General features: G+C 49.3%; 1 protein-coding gene across 1 annotated transcript in view; it reads right to left on the bottom strand.

The window, feature by feature from the left end:
• The window catches only part of LOC119176258 (A.superbus venom factor 1), a 151,804-nt gene that overhangs the window by 73,343 nt on the left and 62,858 nt on the right, over positions 1 to 15,603 (bottom strand). Inside the window, exon 20 of the mRNA XM_037427452.2 lies at positions 1,202 to 1,414. Within this exon, the coding sequence (XP_037283349.2) occupies positions 1,202 to 1,414 (213 nt within the window). The remainder of the gene's footprint in view (positions 1 to 1,201; positions 1,415 to 15,603) is intronic.

Genomic DNA, 15,603 nt, shown 5'->3' with positions numbered 1-15,603 from the left:
GAAGCCGGATGGCTAATGAAAAACGCACTTACGAAAGAAACGTTTTATGAATTTGGACGGAAAACCTAAAAATGGGTGAGTTATTGTGTATGCATTCTTCTCGTAGATATCTACAACTTACCTTGTCGTTTGACGTTTGTTCTTATGTAAGACAGTGTACCTTTTTTCTGAGATGTGCACTTAGCGTATCATGTGAAACTGATTGCCGGGGTTTGCGATTACATGACAATTTTTCCGATGCTCTCTTAAATCTTGTGTTTAACATCTTTCTGTCTGTCTGACATATCTCGCAAATGACAAATGTCGCTGCGAAAGTGTACATTGCTACTCATAAAAACTACTATTTTGTCACAGGTGCATAATAAAATAGAACGAATAGTAATGGAATCACATATGATGACACAGGCACATGCCGAAGAATATGTCAGTGCCCCATTCATTATTCTTGTCATGTTACTTTGAGCATTTTACACGCGTTGCAATTTGGATGTACGCAGTCCTTTTTTTTTGAAGTTCAAACGGTCCTGTGGCAGGATGTCGAGACACCGGTAAATCTTTAACACGTGGCAGAGCTTTTGCGTGAGTATCTAATGCAATTTTTTAATGTTTATGCAGACACCTAATGATGGCACTAGACGTACACCATTTATAATATAGCTAACTATTCTAATACGTGCAGAAGAACGGACGAATATTATTACAAACTTTGTTTTAAGATCTGGTGAATGGGTTCATTTTTGGCGATCCTCTTCAAAACACAACAGGAAGAGGCGCTGGTGAAGGCGATTAAGGATTTAATTGATAGACGCAGATACAGAGGATGCTGTCAAAAGTGGGAGTGGGCATTTGTTGCTTTTGTGACGCTGTGCATTTAGGAATAATTAAAGCTCTTACTAGCCAGGTTTATGGACCGTTGTTGCGTGGTTTAATTGATTGAAGGATATATTCTAAAAAAAAAGTTTCTATACTCTTTTTCTTTTTTCAAGTGCTGTTTGCCACGTATGAGACTCGCTTCAGAAATGATTGTACCCTCTTCTGTGAGTCATGTGATCCACAAGAAAGCTTACGTGCCTCTTTAAAGAGAGTCGTATATGCGGCATGTCAGGACTCACCCAAAATAATACGATATACTCGTTGGTTTTTCTCATGAGAATAAGCACGGAGCCAAATAGTGGTGTCTGTTCTTAAAAAGTCCTCTCACCCGGACATTCAGCTTCACCTGGACGGCGTCACTTTCCCCGCTGCTGCTGGTCGCTTTGACGTGGATGTCTCGTACTCCAGCAGAAAGCGGAACCACCGGAAACATGGCGGTACGGCCATGTCCAGGTGGAATTCGGAGCTTTCGAATCGCAGACGGCTTGCCTAGCTTGGCGCCGGAGCAGATGTCGGTGGTTCCCAGCAGCATCACTCGTGCCTGCAATAGCAGATAAGAAGCAGCCCTGCGTCCAATTCTATATTTTAAATGATGTGATATCGGCCTCGGGGTGACAAGAATGGAACAACGCTTATCTGTGATTGCTAAAGTGATGGCTACTCGTAGATGCCACTCAATATGAGGCACCGTGTGATTGATGCGCGTTATATCAATGGTGGTGTAATGCTGACCCGAAAATCGCGGGGTCTACCCCCACCATGGCGGTCGCATTTCGGTGAACACTAGAGGCATTGTGCGATGTCGCGGTGCCTTAAAAAACATTGGATGATCAAAATTTTCCGAACGACGTGTCTCCTAGTTTTATCATGGCTATGGCCCGTAAGATCCTCAAATTATTTGTGTATACGAGCTGTCCACTCACGCCGTAGCTGCTCCAACCCGTATCAACCCACAAGATGAGTCCTCGCAAGATCAGAAAAAGAAAGCACATTAATTGGAGGCGCCGGTGCAACCTTCCTGTACTCTATTGATTCATTTTCGCCTCACTAGCACTACCAAACTAAAATATTCTCGTCTTTTGCGCACTCCTCGATTATCAATACTCAGTGAGGTAAGAGGGTCTTGTCTAGCGAGCCAATATCATTCGTTTGCATACCAAACAAAAGTAATCTTCGAATTGTAAACAGCGTTTGTTAAAAAAATCCAGGCTTCCGTTCATGCTTTAATCTTCACTTTATTCTTCAAGTTTGATGTCAAGAGATCGGAATATGATCTCAGTTGAATGACATTACATTACAGCACCCCACTGCCGTGGTTATTTACCTAAAGCAGCTTTCCACCCGTACAGCGCTCATCTAGGTTATTGCTCGCTAAACTAAAGGAAAATAACTGCTTCATGTTCAGGGTATATTCAGTGAACTACAGATTCTCAAGAAGAGCAACTTGCCAGTCCGCGATATATCGAAGCATGCCAGCTCTTTTGTCGCAGAAGACGCGAGCAAAGATGAAATAAACATTGATATCTCTTATAAACAATAAATGAATACAGCATGCGCTCGAAATGGCGGATCATATTTCCACGTTCCTTTCCTCAAGTATTGTTCTCACCCCGTTACACTAGGTTCAGCGCAAACCGCGCTTACGATTTTAGAGAAGCTTTGAGGCTTTAGTAGATCGTTTTGATAAGATTACGCCCACTTCCTGAACGTCACAAATTATTCGGGAACCTACGTCGCCCCTAGCGATAACGCTGGAATAATCTATGACAAGGGTATAAATGCCGACACGCTTCGCCGCTAGTCAGTTGATCGGCGGCCGCTGCGTTCGCCGCTATCAGTGTAAGTGTGCTACTGTAACACAACTTTCCGTTTACCGGGCACAGGTTCGCCCAAAGTAATAGTTTGATCTGACCTTCCAGTCTCCCGCCTTCAGCCCCGAAACGACCTCATGGCATCTGGTGGAGGTGCTGCTTCGTTCATGTACCGGACGCCCCCGTCAAGCTGTGAACACAGCCTACGTCGCGAAGAAGACACCGACGCCAGCCATGAGCACTGAACAAGCCGCAGGCAGCAGGGTTTACCACCGGAGTACGGTTCTCTACAAGACAAGACTGGGAAGACCAAGAGCATGACATCGATCACGGCAACGATGACAACTGCTGCGCCACAGCCCACGATCGTGATGCAGCAGCCCAGGGAACCTCCGATTTTCCGTGGGTCATCGTTTGAAGATCCGGAGACCTGGCTGGAGACCTATACGACCAGGTGGCCACCCTGAACATCTGGGACACAGAAGAGAGGCTACGCCGCGTCTACTTTTATTTGGAGGATGCGGCTAGGACCTGGTTTGACAATCGGGAGTCTGCTCTTCAAACATGGGATCGCTTCTGTGGCACATTCCTGGATACGTTCAGGAGCATCGCCGGCAAGGAAAGAGCCGCGACGCTGCTGGAAACCAGAGTGTAACTCCCGAACCAAAATGCAACAATCTTCGTGGAAGGAATGAGGTGACCTCTCCACTACTCTGACCCCGACATGGTCGAGGAGAGCCCCGTCGCGGTGGTCTATTGGCTAAGGTACTCGGCTGCTAACCCGCAGATCGCGGGCTCGAAACCCGGCTGCGGCGGCTGCATTTCCGATGGAGGCGGAAATGGTGTAGACCCGTGTGCTCAGATATGGGCGCACGTTAAAGAACCCCAGGTGGTCGAAATTTCCGGAGCCCTCCACTACGGCGTCTCTTATAATCATATGGTGGTTTTGGGACGTTAAACCCCACATATCAATCAATCAATCATGGTCGAGGAGAAAAAAAGTTAATTTTTGCATGCGAGGAGTCAAGCAGGAACTCTTCGCTGGACTGATCCAAAATCCCCGAAGACCGTCCAGGAATTCTTGTCGGAAGCAAGATCAGTGGAAAAGACGCTGGAAATGCTAACCCGCCACTACAATCAGTGAACGATGGAAGACAACCCAGCTCTTCATGCTTTCGGCTCCGACGACCTTTGCAAAACAATACGAGCGATCGTACGGAAAGAGCTGCGTAAATTGTTGCCGGCCTCACAGCATCCTGTCGACCCGATCGCCGACGTTGTACGCCAGGAAGTCCAGAAATTTTTCTGGGCAGCCGAACCAGCGTAGCCTGAGCCACAAGCCATGAGCTACGCTGCTGCAGCACACTGTCATGGCCCTCCTCCACGCCCACGCCAAAACGCCGCCCCGTCGCACTTCCGTCGCCAGACGCCACCGCAACCATCACCACCACTGACTTCCTACCGTTCGCCAGCGGGCCAGCGCAGCGCGCCGAGGAAAACCGACGTTTGGTGGGCACTTGACTATCGCCCGCTCTGCTACCACTGCGGTGAGGCCGGGCACACCTACCGCCGTTGCCATACTGACAAATGGGTCTACGGGGCTTCGTCATCAACGCGCCGTGCCCACAACTGAGTGAACGACCACATGACATCGCCGACTACCTCGCGGGAGCGCAGTCAACACCTTGACAACCTTATCGTTCACCGTCGCCAAGCTGCTACGCCTCACCGCACCGCGGGCAGCACACCGGCTCTGTTGGGGGGCCGATCTCCGAGACGATACTCGGATAACTAAGGGCAGGAACCGATGGAGGTGCGGTTTCTGTACGATGAACTACCGAAGATCCCCCACCACTGATAACGACGACGCCGCCACGAAATCTAAAGCACCACCGCAAGACAAAAAGGGTCTTGACGTAAAACCTTCACAGCCTGAAGAAAACGCCACGAGGCAACGTGAAAGCAGCGGAGCAAACAGACGTAGCCGTGACCAGACGCCACGACTCAACCGCAACACACGACGACGAACCAGCGACATCGACACAATATTCGACGGCCACCTCGTCACTGTTCTCGCCGATACTACAGCCGACTATTCCGTTGTCAGTGGGTCTTTCGCAACGAAATTGAAAAAAGTGAGAACGGCATGGCAAGGTCCCGAAATCCGGACCGCTGGAGGTCACCTAATGACGCCGACTGGAGTCTGCACAGCAAGAATCACCATCATTAACCATACGTATCATGCGAGCTTTGTAATCTTACAGAATTGCTCCAGGGATGTGATAGATGGAATGGACTTTCAAGTCAACACTGCGCTATCATTGACCTGAGGTCTGAGACAATAACACTTACCTCAGAAAACACGCTGCCGAGCCCTACAACGCCAAAGAATCAAGCATTACTTGTGCTAAAAGAGCAGGTCACCGTGCCACCTTTCCTCAGCGTCGTCGTTTGCATTGGTACTGAAAAAGCCGAAAACTTTGATGGCGTCGTCGAGGGTGACCAGCACCTTCTTCTGAATTGTCAGATTTGCGTCGCAAGAGGCAAAGATGAGCTGCGTGACGGCAAAGCAAAGGTGGTGCTGACAAACTTCAGTCAAGAACATAGGCCGTACCACCTCAACCGTGGTACGGCGGTCGCCCACATCGACGAATTCGTGGAAGCCAGCAATTCATTCACCCTCTTCGATGCTGCCGAGGCTGCTTCGACGAATTAAGGTGCCGAACCAGATTTGGATGTCAACCCAACCCTTCCAAAGTGCAAACAACACGAGCTCAAGTCCCTACTCTTGCAATTAAAGTACTGCTTCTCGTCATTATCGCAAATTCGACAAACCACAGTCGCAAAACGTGGCATCATAACACAAGAAAGTGCCCGACTGACCATGCAGTTCTACAAAGCCCATACCATGTCTCGACGTTTGAACGCGACGCCGTGAAAAAACAAGCCGACGAAACGCTACGCGACGCGACGACATCATTCAGCCACCCAAGAGTCCATGGGCGTCACCCGGGGTATTAGTGAAGTAGAAAGATGAGACCGTACGTTTTTGCGTCGATTACCGTAGCCTGAAGAAAATCACAAAGAAGGACGTCTACTCTCTTCTATGTATAGCCGACGCACTGAATCATCTCCCCAACGCGAAGTACTTTTCTTCGATGGACCTCAAAACGGGCTATTGGAAAATGGAGGTTGGCAAGAGAGATCGAGTGAAGACGGCTTTTATCACACCAGACAGCCTCTTGGAGTTTAAGGTCATGCCACTTGGTTTTTCCTCGGCGCCTGCGACATTCCAGCGCGTTGTGATTATCGTGTTGGCTAGATCGAAATAGCTGACTTGCCTCGTGTACTTGGGTGACGTCGACGTGTTTTCCTCCAGCTTCGACGAGCATTTCCAGCGCTTTGAAGCGGTACTTGAAACTATCAACACTCCTGACTAACCCTGAAGCCAGAAAAGTGCCGCTTCACGTACGAAGAGCTGTTGTTTCTGGGACACGTGATAAGCAAGTCTAAAGTCCATCCCGACCTGCGGAAAACATCCATCATCGCTGATTTCCCGTAACCTACTGACAAGAAGGCTGTACGCCGATTCCTCGAATTGTGCGCCTATTACAGGCGCTTCGTCAAACGTTTTTAACAGATCGCCGATTTGCCGATTCACGAAAAGCAACGTCGAATTCAGGTGAGAAGTGGCACAAGAGGAAGCATTTCAGGCACTTAAACAACGTCTCCAAACACCACCGATACTTGCGTATTTCGACGAACACGCCGAAACAGAAGTACACGCTGACAGAAGGAGCGTAGGACTCGGCGCATTCCTTGTGCAAAGGACTGGTGGTGTGAAAAAGGTCATCAGTTATGCTTTCCGGTCGCTATCCAAGGCCGAGGCAACTGTTTTACAACAGAAAAAGAGTGCCTTGCCATCATTTGGGCAGCGTCAAAGTTTCGCCCCTACCTCCACGGCAGGTCTTTCAAAGCTGTGAGCTACCACCACGTCTTGTGTTGGCTAGCTAACTTGAAAAAACCTTCGGGTCACCTCGCGCGATGGAGCCTTAGACTTCAAGAATTCGACGATACCGCCGTTTACAAGTCTATAAGAACACACTCTGACGCCGACTGCTTGTGTCGTGCTCCCGCCAAACCAGCGCTGCCCGACGGTCTGAATGAGGACAGCTTCTTAGGAACAATAACTGCCGGCGACTTCGCTGAGCAACGGCGAGCGGACCCGGAACTCAGAAGCCTTGTGGAATACCCCGAGGGTAGCAGCAAGACTGTTCCGAATGTTTTCAAAAAAGAACTGGAGTCGTTCTTCTTGCGAAACGGAGTTCCCTTCATGAAGACCTTTTCGCCCCTTCGAGCCGATCACTTTTTCATAGTCCCTTCAGCAGTGAGACCAGAAGTACTCGAGGCCATACACAACAACCCGACGGCTGGACACCTCTGTGTTTCCCGTACGTTCGCAATAATACAAGGAAAGTGCTACTGGCCACGACTATCCGTCGGCGTCATTCGCTACGTCAGGACCTGCCGCGACTGTCAACGACGAAAGATACCGCCGACTAGGCCAGCCGGAATTGTTCAGCCCATCGAGCCACCTCGCCAGCCGTTCCAGCAAATTGGCATGGACTTACTGGGGCCGTTCCCGGCGTCGAATTCCGGGAACAAATGGATCGTTGTAGCTACTGACTACCTCACACACTATTCCGAAACAAAGGCCCTCCCCAAGGGCAGTGCCTCCGATGTACAAAGGGTTTTCGTCGAGAACAATGTTCTGCGCCATGGAGCTCCACAAGTCGTCATTACAGATAGAGGTTCAGCCTTTACGGTGGACCTAACTCAGGCGATCCTGAGGTGCAGCCAGACAAGTCACCGCCGCAACACCACCTCCCCTCCACAGACCACCGGCCTCATCGAGCGTCTTATTAAGACCATCGCTGATATGCTGGCTAAATACGTCGACGCCGAGCACTAGACGTGGGATGGAATCCTTCTGTAGGTAACCTTCGCGTACAATACCACAGTACAAGAACCGATGCAGATGACGCCGTACAAGGTGGTCTATGGAAGGAGCCCGGCAATGACACTCGACGCTGTGCTTCCAAACGTCGCTGACGAAGAGAGCTTCCACGTCAACATTTACCTTCAGCGCGCGGAAGAAGCTCGTCAACTCTCCTGCCTGCACATCAAAATTCAGCAGGTGACCGACAGCCACCGTTATAATCTTCGACGAAGCAGCGTTCAGTACCAGCTCAGGGACCGTGTTTGGCTATGGACGCCGATATGCTGACGTGGACTCGGTGAAAGACTTCTGCGGCGGTACATCGGACCGTACAGAGTAGTTGGACGTTTCGGCCCACTCGACTACGAGGTTGTTCCCGACGGCAATACGAACTCTTAGCGGCGCCGTGCTCGACCTGAAGTGGTACAGGTCATGCGCATCAAGCCATATCATGTGCGAACCTGATGACTGCATTTTGTTGTAGTTGCTGCTGCATGCTGCACTTATTATTCATTGTCTTTATTATTGTACCTTTGTCCTTTGTTAAAGCCTGCCCCGCCCCGGTGGTCTAGTGGCGAAGGTAGTCGGCTGCTGACCAGCAGGTCGCGGGATCGAGTCTCGGCTGCCGCGACTGCATTTTCGATGGAGGCGAAAATGCTGTAGGTCCGGGTGCTCCCACTTGGGTGCACGTTGAGGAACCCCAGGTAGTTGAAATTTCCGGAGCCCTTCATTACGGCATCTATCAAAACCATATGGTGGTTTTGGGACGTTAAACCCCACATATCAATCAATCAATTTGTTAAAGCGTCGGGACGATGCCTTTTTCAGAGGGGGGCAATGCCACGTTCCTTTCCTCAAGTTTTGTTATCACCCCGTTACACTACGTACAGCGCAAACCGCACCTACGGTGTTCGATAAGCTTCGAGGCTTTAGTAGATCATTTTGTTAAGATTACGCCTACTTCGGGAACGTCACAGATTATTCGGGAACCTACGTCGCCACTAGCGATGACGCTACTATACTTGATGGCAAGGATATAAATGCCGACACGCTTCGCCGCTTGTGAGTTGATCGACGGCCGACGCCCCGTTTGCCGCTTACCTGGCGCCGGGATTCCCGCGACCAGGCACGCTGCCAGTCGTCGACCCCATCTTATCGAGCATCAATCGAACCCCTGGACAACCCCCGGCTCTGTCCAGGCCTTTATCGTGAGCCAACGCCCAGGCGCCACAGCGCAAGCCGTGGGAGCCAGGGCCAGGACGAAAGTGTGATGGCCTTCGCAGCGCCACCGCCGAAAGCTCACTGCTTTAACTTCAGCGCTCCAGAGGGGAGCACCGTCGACGACTTCATAGATGCCCTCGAAGCAGTACCGGCCCAGCCGGTATCAAGTCCCTCTAGCACATGGGAGGTGCGAAGTTCGGCACCGCAGCCGCAAACGTCCATGCAGCCACCAAGCTGAAGAGCCGGGGCGCCATTTTCTTGAATGGCGAATAAGTTCCACTAGTCAGCGTAGGTCCTGAAATAGTCCACGTCACAGTCATCCGGGTACCGCTGTGGGTAAGCGACGCAGCCCTAGCGACTGCTCTCTCCGCCTACGGCAACGTGCAACATATCCACGAGCCAGTGTTCAAGGGCCGCCCTGGGGTTGGCACAGGTGTCCGTGTGGCGCGAGTGGGAATGAAAAGCCAAATACCGAACTTTCTGACAGTCCAAGGCTACAATGTCATGTGTGACTACCGGGGTGTCAATAAAGTGTGCTCCAAGTGCAGGAATGCTGGCCACATCGCCAAAGATTGTGCCACGCCCCATTGCACGCGCTGCAACGTGTTTGTACATGCCACAGAGGGATGCGCAGAACCGTGCCACAAGTGCTCGGGCACCTATGCAACAGCTGACTGCGTATGTCCGAAGTCCTTCACAGCGGCTGCAGCAGCGGCAACCGAAGAACAAGCGTGCACCGACCTCACGCCCGCATTGCAAGATGATTATCCAGCGCTCGAGCCTGCGAGCGACACTGACGCAAGCGACACTGACACCCATGCTGAACCACAAGACGCAGGAGACCTGCCTCCCCCGTCTGAGAAAGCCTCGTCAACCCTTCACACCCCGTCCGAGACCAGCGACTTCTCGCCAGATGCCTATGAAGAACACAGCTCATCCGAAGCCCGAGTGCCCGTACTTAGCAGAGACCACGAGGGCTACAGCTCTGACACAGTTGACACCACCAGTAGCTCTGAGGCGCCGAGAGCTTCGATGGGACGCGGCACCCGAACGACGGGACGTGCAGACGCTCCGATCATCGGCGCAGACAAGACCACAACAGTGATTATGCCACCGACAACGACGAGCGCCCGCGCCAGCAAGTACTCGGCTCAGACCCGCAAATTGAGCCTGTCAAACCCCATTCACCAGATTACAGGTGCGGCCGCCGGTGCGAGTGTCGGTGGCAGCGCCATGGAAATAGACCGTTCAGCCACCAAACGAGCCCATCCACTGACCACGGACTATGAGGGCTCTACGGACAGTAGTAATCCCCAAAAACTCGCTAATGCTCTGACAACGTCCGAGCATTTCTCTCTTTAGTTTTGTTCACTCGTTGAGCGCTCGCCCCACCCCCTGCAAGGCGTTTCTTTGAAATTTGCGCGCACTCCCCCTATTTTCAAATGGCTACGGTGCATTTTCTCTCCTTAAACGTCAGGGGTTTCAGACGCCGAGATAAGCAGAGAGAAGTCATGCACTTCGCAAGGTCACGTCATGTCGACAGCCTTTTCTTACAGGAAAGTAATTTTAGAACCACTTTTGATGTGCAATCCTTCTGTTCACATTTTGGAGTCGAGGCCTTTTTTTCGCTGACTGATTCAAAGATGTGCGTAGTCTGAGTTGTTTTTTTTGACACCAGCGTTACGTCGAAGGGCACACTATGTTTATGGTTTTGACGGCCGCACACTAGCAGTAGACTTTAACCTTCACGGCAGACGAGTAAGGGCGCTCGTAATATATGCCCCAGCTCAACGGGGGGGCACGGCTGACTTTTTCAATTCACTCGACTCATTTATGTTTGACAGTTACCCCACTTTTTTAGTTGGAGATTTCAACTGTGTTGAGGACACCGACAGAGATGCGCACGGACGCAGACAAAGCAGACAATACAGCGAAGTTAGTGCATTGCGACAACTCATCCGCAATTTCAAGCTAAGGGATGCGTGGGTCGACACTCACGGGAATGACTTCGTTGCAACCTGGCAACGGGGTCCCAACATGACCCGGCTAGACCGCTACTATTTTCCAGAAGTGCTAGCCACTCATGTCCTTAGTTGCGAGGTCCTACATTTCCCACCGGACGTTCCATGCATTACATACCACTTTCCAGTGTCTGTAAAACTTTTCTTTGAACAATCTACTACATTTAGAAACCATTGGAAAATGGACACCACACTCGTGCACGACCCGGAAAGCGTAGCATTACTGCGCAATGCACTAGAGCAAGCGTGCGATAGGCCGCCTGAACCCCGCAGCTGGGACGCATTGAAACACAGTTGGCGCGCCGAGCTTATCAAAGCGGGGCGCGAAAGGAAAGGAGCGCCTAACGACAGAGATAAACAACACGCTACGAAAAGCGCGCATTGTACGCAGAGGCAAGACGCTGACGTTCGCAATGCACGACTATCTCGATCAGTTAAAGGCGCGGTACGAACTTTTGCTACGTCTTAGTTCGCGCACGGCTGCGCAGTCTTTTATCAACGGACGACCGGTTTCAGATCCAGCGGTTCTTCGAAGTGTTCGCAACGGCTCCTTGGGTGAACACATGCATGTTCCTTTCGTTCATTTGCCGAACGGCGAACAGTCTACACGAGCAGAAGACATAATGAGGGTCTTTGAAACACATTTTTCGAATCTTTTCAGGGCGGAGAACGCGAGCGACGTAAACTACACCACCATAGTTAACGAGTTTTGCGCGGGAATTTCCCGCGTACCGGAGGAGCTCCGCGTTGGTCTGTGCAGCCCAGTGACGCTGGATGAATTACGCTTTGTGCTTCAGCACATGAACGCAACCGCCGCCGCCGGCCCTGACGGGATACCTTTGAGTTTCTACAAAACCTTCCTTGAAACAATACAAGACCACCTTTTGACAATGCTAAATGGACTTCTTGCTGACGGAATCAGACCGAATACGTTTCGTGAGAGCAGAGCTCTTGCTTAAAAGCGAGGGAGAGCCGTCCGACCCAAGGGCGTGGAGGCCCATTTCCCTACTTAACTCGGATTATAAGATATTGACAGCCATCCTTGCAAACCGCATAACAATCATTCTACCGGAAATAGTAAGCGACATACAAACATGCTGTGTCCCAGGTCGTACGATCTATACCTCGCTTGCGCTGACTCGCGATTAATTCACGTACGCTACAAGAACACAAATATCTGTTGTTTTTGTTTCCTTGGACCAGGAAAAAGCTTTTGATCGCGTAGAATGGAACTCTCTCTTCTCTGTGCTTGAGTGTTATGGCTTCCCAGCACATTTAACCGACACCCTCCGTTTACTCTACACAGACTTAGAAACGTCATTAGTAGTGAATGGCTATACATCTGAACCTATTGCAGTAAGTAGGGGCATTCGACAAGGCTGGCCCCTCTCCGCAATTCTCTTTGTATTATGCATAGATCCATTATTGAAACAAATCCAGAAATGTACTTCGATACGTGGTTTCCCTCTTCCAGGCTTGGGTGAAGTGAAAGTAGCGGCATACGCCGATGACATCTCGTTGTTTATTCGGAACATAGATAGCTACAGAGCCTTTCTGCGAATATTCCACACGTATAGTTACCTGTTGGGAGCACGTCTTAATCCCGGAAAAAGCAAGACATTGTGCTTTGGGATGCACATTTAAGAGTTCCCTGATGGCGTCCAAATCGTCCAAGGCGTTAAAGTCTTAGGTGTAACTTTCCTTTCGACTGGTGAGGTAGCCCGCACCACATAGAAAGAAATCCAACACAAAGTGGACAGACGCATTGAAGTCACCAAAACGTTTCAACTACCTTATACTGAAAGAGCTTATCTAATTAAATCCAGCATAACAGCGCCACTGCTTTATGTCACCAGAATTGCACGACCACCTCGAGGGGTGTTGCTGAGAGTGACTACTCCGTGCGGCTCCCTTTTTTGGGATGGCCACGCCGAAGTCGCTGCCAGAGCCGTGGTCCGCCTACCAGTAAAATGGGGAGGGCTCAGTGTACCCAACCTCGATGTAATGTGCCCGTTGGTTCTCAAAAACACCTGGGCACTCTTAGAGAACTCATCGTATCGAGGCAGGCAACTTGTAGTGTATCTGCTAGGAACCTCTAGAAGACTTTTTGGTTTAGCAAACGACACGGGACCAGCTGCTGAGCAGCCACCAGCGTATTAGACACATGTTATAAAATCTTTGCAACAATGGCGAAACGATTTTCCTGTTCAAGAACTTATGGAAATGTCCCCCACTGACATGAGCGAATTAATAGCATTTAAAAGCCTATCTGAAGAACAACGCCGGAAATGCCGGGCGAAAACACGCTGGACTTATACAAACAAGTCTCTCCCCTCCGAGGTCCGTGACCTAAACTGGCTCAGGGAATGGGGGGCTTTACCAACGGCCGACCGCCTTGCGGCGTGGGGCGTGGCGCCCTCCGCCACATGCCCGCAATGCGGTCGCGTCGAAACACTGAACCATGTCTTCCATGAATGTATAGTAGCGCGCAACTTTTGGCGCATGGTTAACAGGGTGTTTCAAACAAGTATGCAGTGGAAGTCTAGCCACAGGGATAACTTTGTCGTACTCCTAATGGCTATCGGAGCCTTCGTCTTATGGAAACGAAGGGGACTGGCCTGCCTGAGGGGACGCCCCCAGAGAGCCATGTTTCCTCTATTACATCGGCTAAGCAACATAATGTTTATGCATCTTAACGCAGAACTAGTCATGCTGGGAGAGGAGGCTTTCCTCCGACGGTGGTCTACGCGATTTATTATCGTGAAAAACAACAGAGTGTCCATGCCTTTCCTCCCTTATTGAGGAGGTGGGCTAGAGCTTGTACCACTGTGACATTACAGTGTGTATTTTTCTTTTCTTCTTTAGAAACATGTATTTTTGTGCAATATTGTTCTTGAGCGCGAGAGCAAATTGTCCTCACAGGTGAATGCAAAACATCACGCTACACTGTGAATGACCTTCCCTTGTTTGTTCATATAGCCTTACTGTTCATTTGGGTTTAATCATCTCGATGTCATGAATGTCCTGTCTTTGTTGTACAATGTTTGCATTGTACGTCACTGCATACGCTATAAGTTCTTTCACTGTATATAACAGCTTGCACTGTACATACGCATTGTTCACCATTGTCCATTTTTATGTGTGCACATCAGCTGTGTAAGATATATCCGGAAATAAAATTGACGCAAGTGTGCTACTTTAACGCGACTTTCCGTTTACCGAGCACAAGTTCACAGAAATAAACAGCTTGATCTGACCATCCTGTCTCCTGCCTTCAGTTACGTCACGACCGCGTGACAATATTGATACCAAACTTTATAGGCACTGCTCGGAACATCATGGGGCCGCTTTAAAGTATTATAAGACGATTGTTTTAGTTGAGCCAATGAAATAACATCAAACACAAATAAGAACTCTTAAATCGATGATGCGCTCCCGGAGAATGACGCGTTGGTAATTGAACCTTATAGATATCTTTACAATGTACCATGCTTGGACACGTCTATTACCTTCGACTATTTTGCTTTCACTGACTGCCGTCTTACGCTGTAGCTTCTTAATTTCCCAGGACTCTTGTTCACATCCTATGCTGACATGCGCCGTTTTTCATTTTCTTTTTATTTTCTTTTTATTTGATTCTTTTTCTTCTATTTTCTGCCTTTTGTTTTCTACTTATACCCATAGACAATTAAAATGCTAGCAAGTCAGGGCTAATCTAAAAACGTCCTCTACTTGTTTTAGTTCGTATACGCCTAATATCGACATGTCGCCTTGAACAGTGATATAGCTGCGCAGGAAATATTTTGAAGGCATAATTACTGGTGTGAGATTGTGCTCTCGAGTTATCGTTTCATGATGACTTTCTAATTTGTTGTAGTTTCAATAATGCATGAATCTAACTTAAGTAGGTTGAAATACACCATTTCTACGGCATTTAAAATAGGCACTTCACGCCGTTACATTTGAATTACTGATGAGTAAAACAGAACATCATTATACTCCCAGGCTTTGAAGCAGCAATTTTGTCTGACGAAAGTGACGCCCGAGCATCCTCGCTTCTAAATTTAGTCTCAGAGAGATTACACAATATAATGGCTTTTGGAGGATGTCGTTGCCAGTTTTTCTGTACTTGTTGATAAATAGTGGGCAAGATGAAACGGTTGCCGACAATTTCGAAGCACGCAGTGCTCTGGTTTCTTTCATTTGCTATGAAGGGCCTTTGTTGTACTTACATGCTGGCCGTCGTTGCCGATGATCGCGCCAAGTGCCCAAGTAGGACGCTCACGGCAGCGGGCGTCAACAAAAGAGTTTAGTTATTGCATTTTAATTGGTTGTTTTTGAGACAAAATAGATGCTGTGGGTCTCTTTCTAAACGGGAAGGTCTAATTTACACAAATTACCTAATCTTGCTACGTTGACTTGGTGGTGTGACAATGCTGAACGCGATCACGTATAGGCTTACTTATGCAGTAAGATAAACAGGAATGACTTCCTTTCTTTACTGACTACAGTGTAACTTCTCATGATAATACAACTAAGAAAACCAACTTAATAATACAGGAAAGGCGGGCTCACAAAAAATGCATTTGAGACTGCATAGTTATGTCACATAGCAAGCGAAGATTGAAAAGCAAAAAAAAAAAAAGATTGATCTCACGCAGAGTGGGAATAAATGATA

The sequence above is a fragment of the Rhipicephalus microplus genome, chromosome X (assembly GCF_043290135.1).
Source record: "Rhipicephalus microplus isolate Deutch F79 chromosome X, USDA_Rmic, whole genome shotgun sequence".
Taxonomy (NCBI): Eukaryota; Metazoa; Arthropoda; class Arachnida; order Ixodida; family Ixodidae; genus Rhipicephalus; species Rhipicephalus microplus.
The sequence above is the reverse complement of the archived record's forward strand: the minus strand, read 5'-3'. Positions and strand labels throughout refer to the sequence as shown.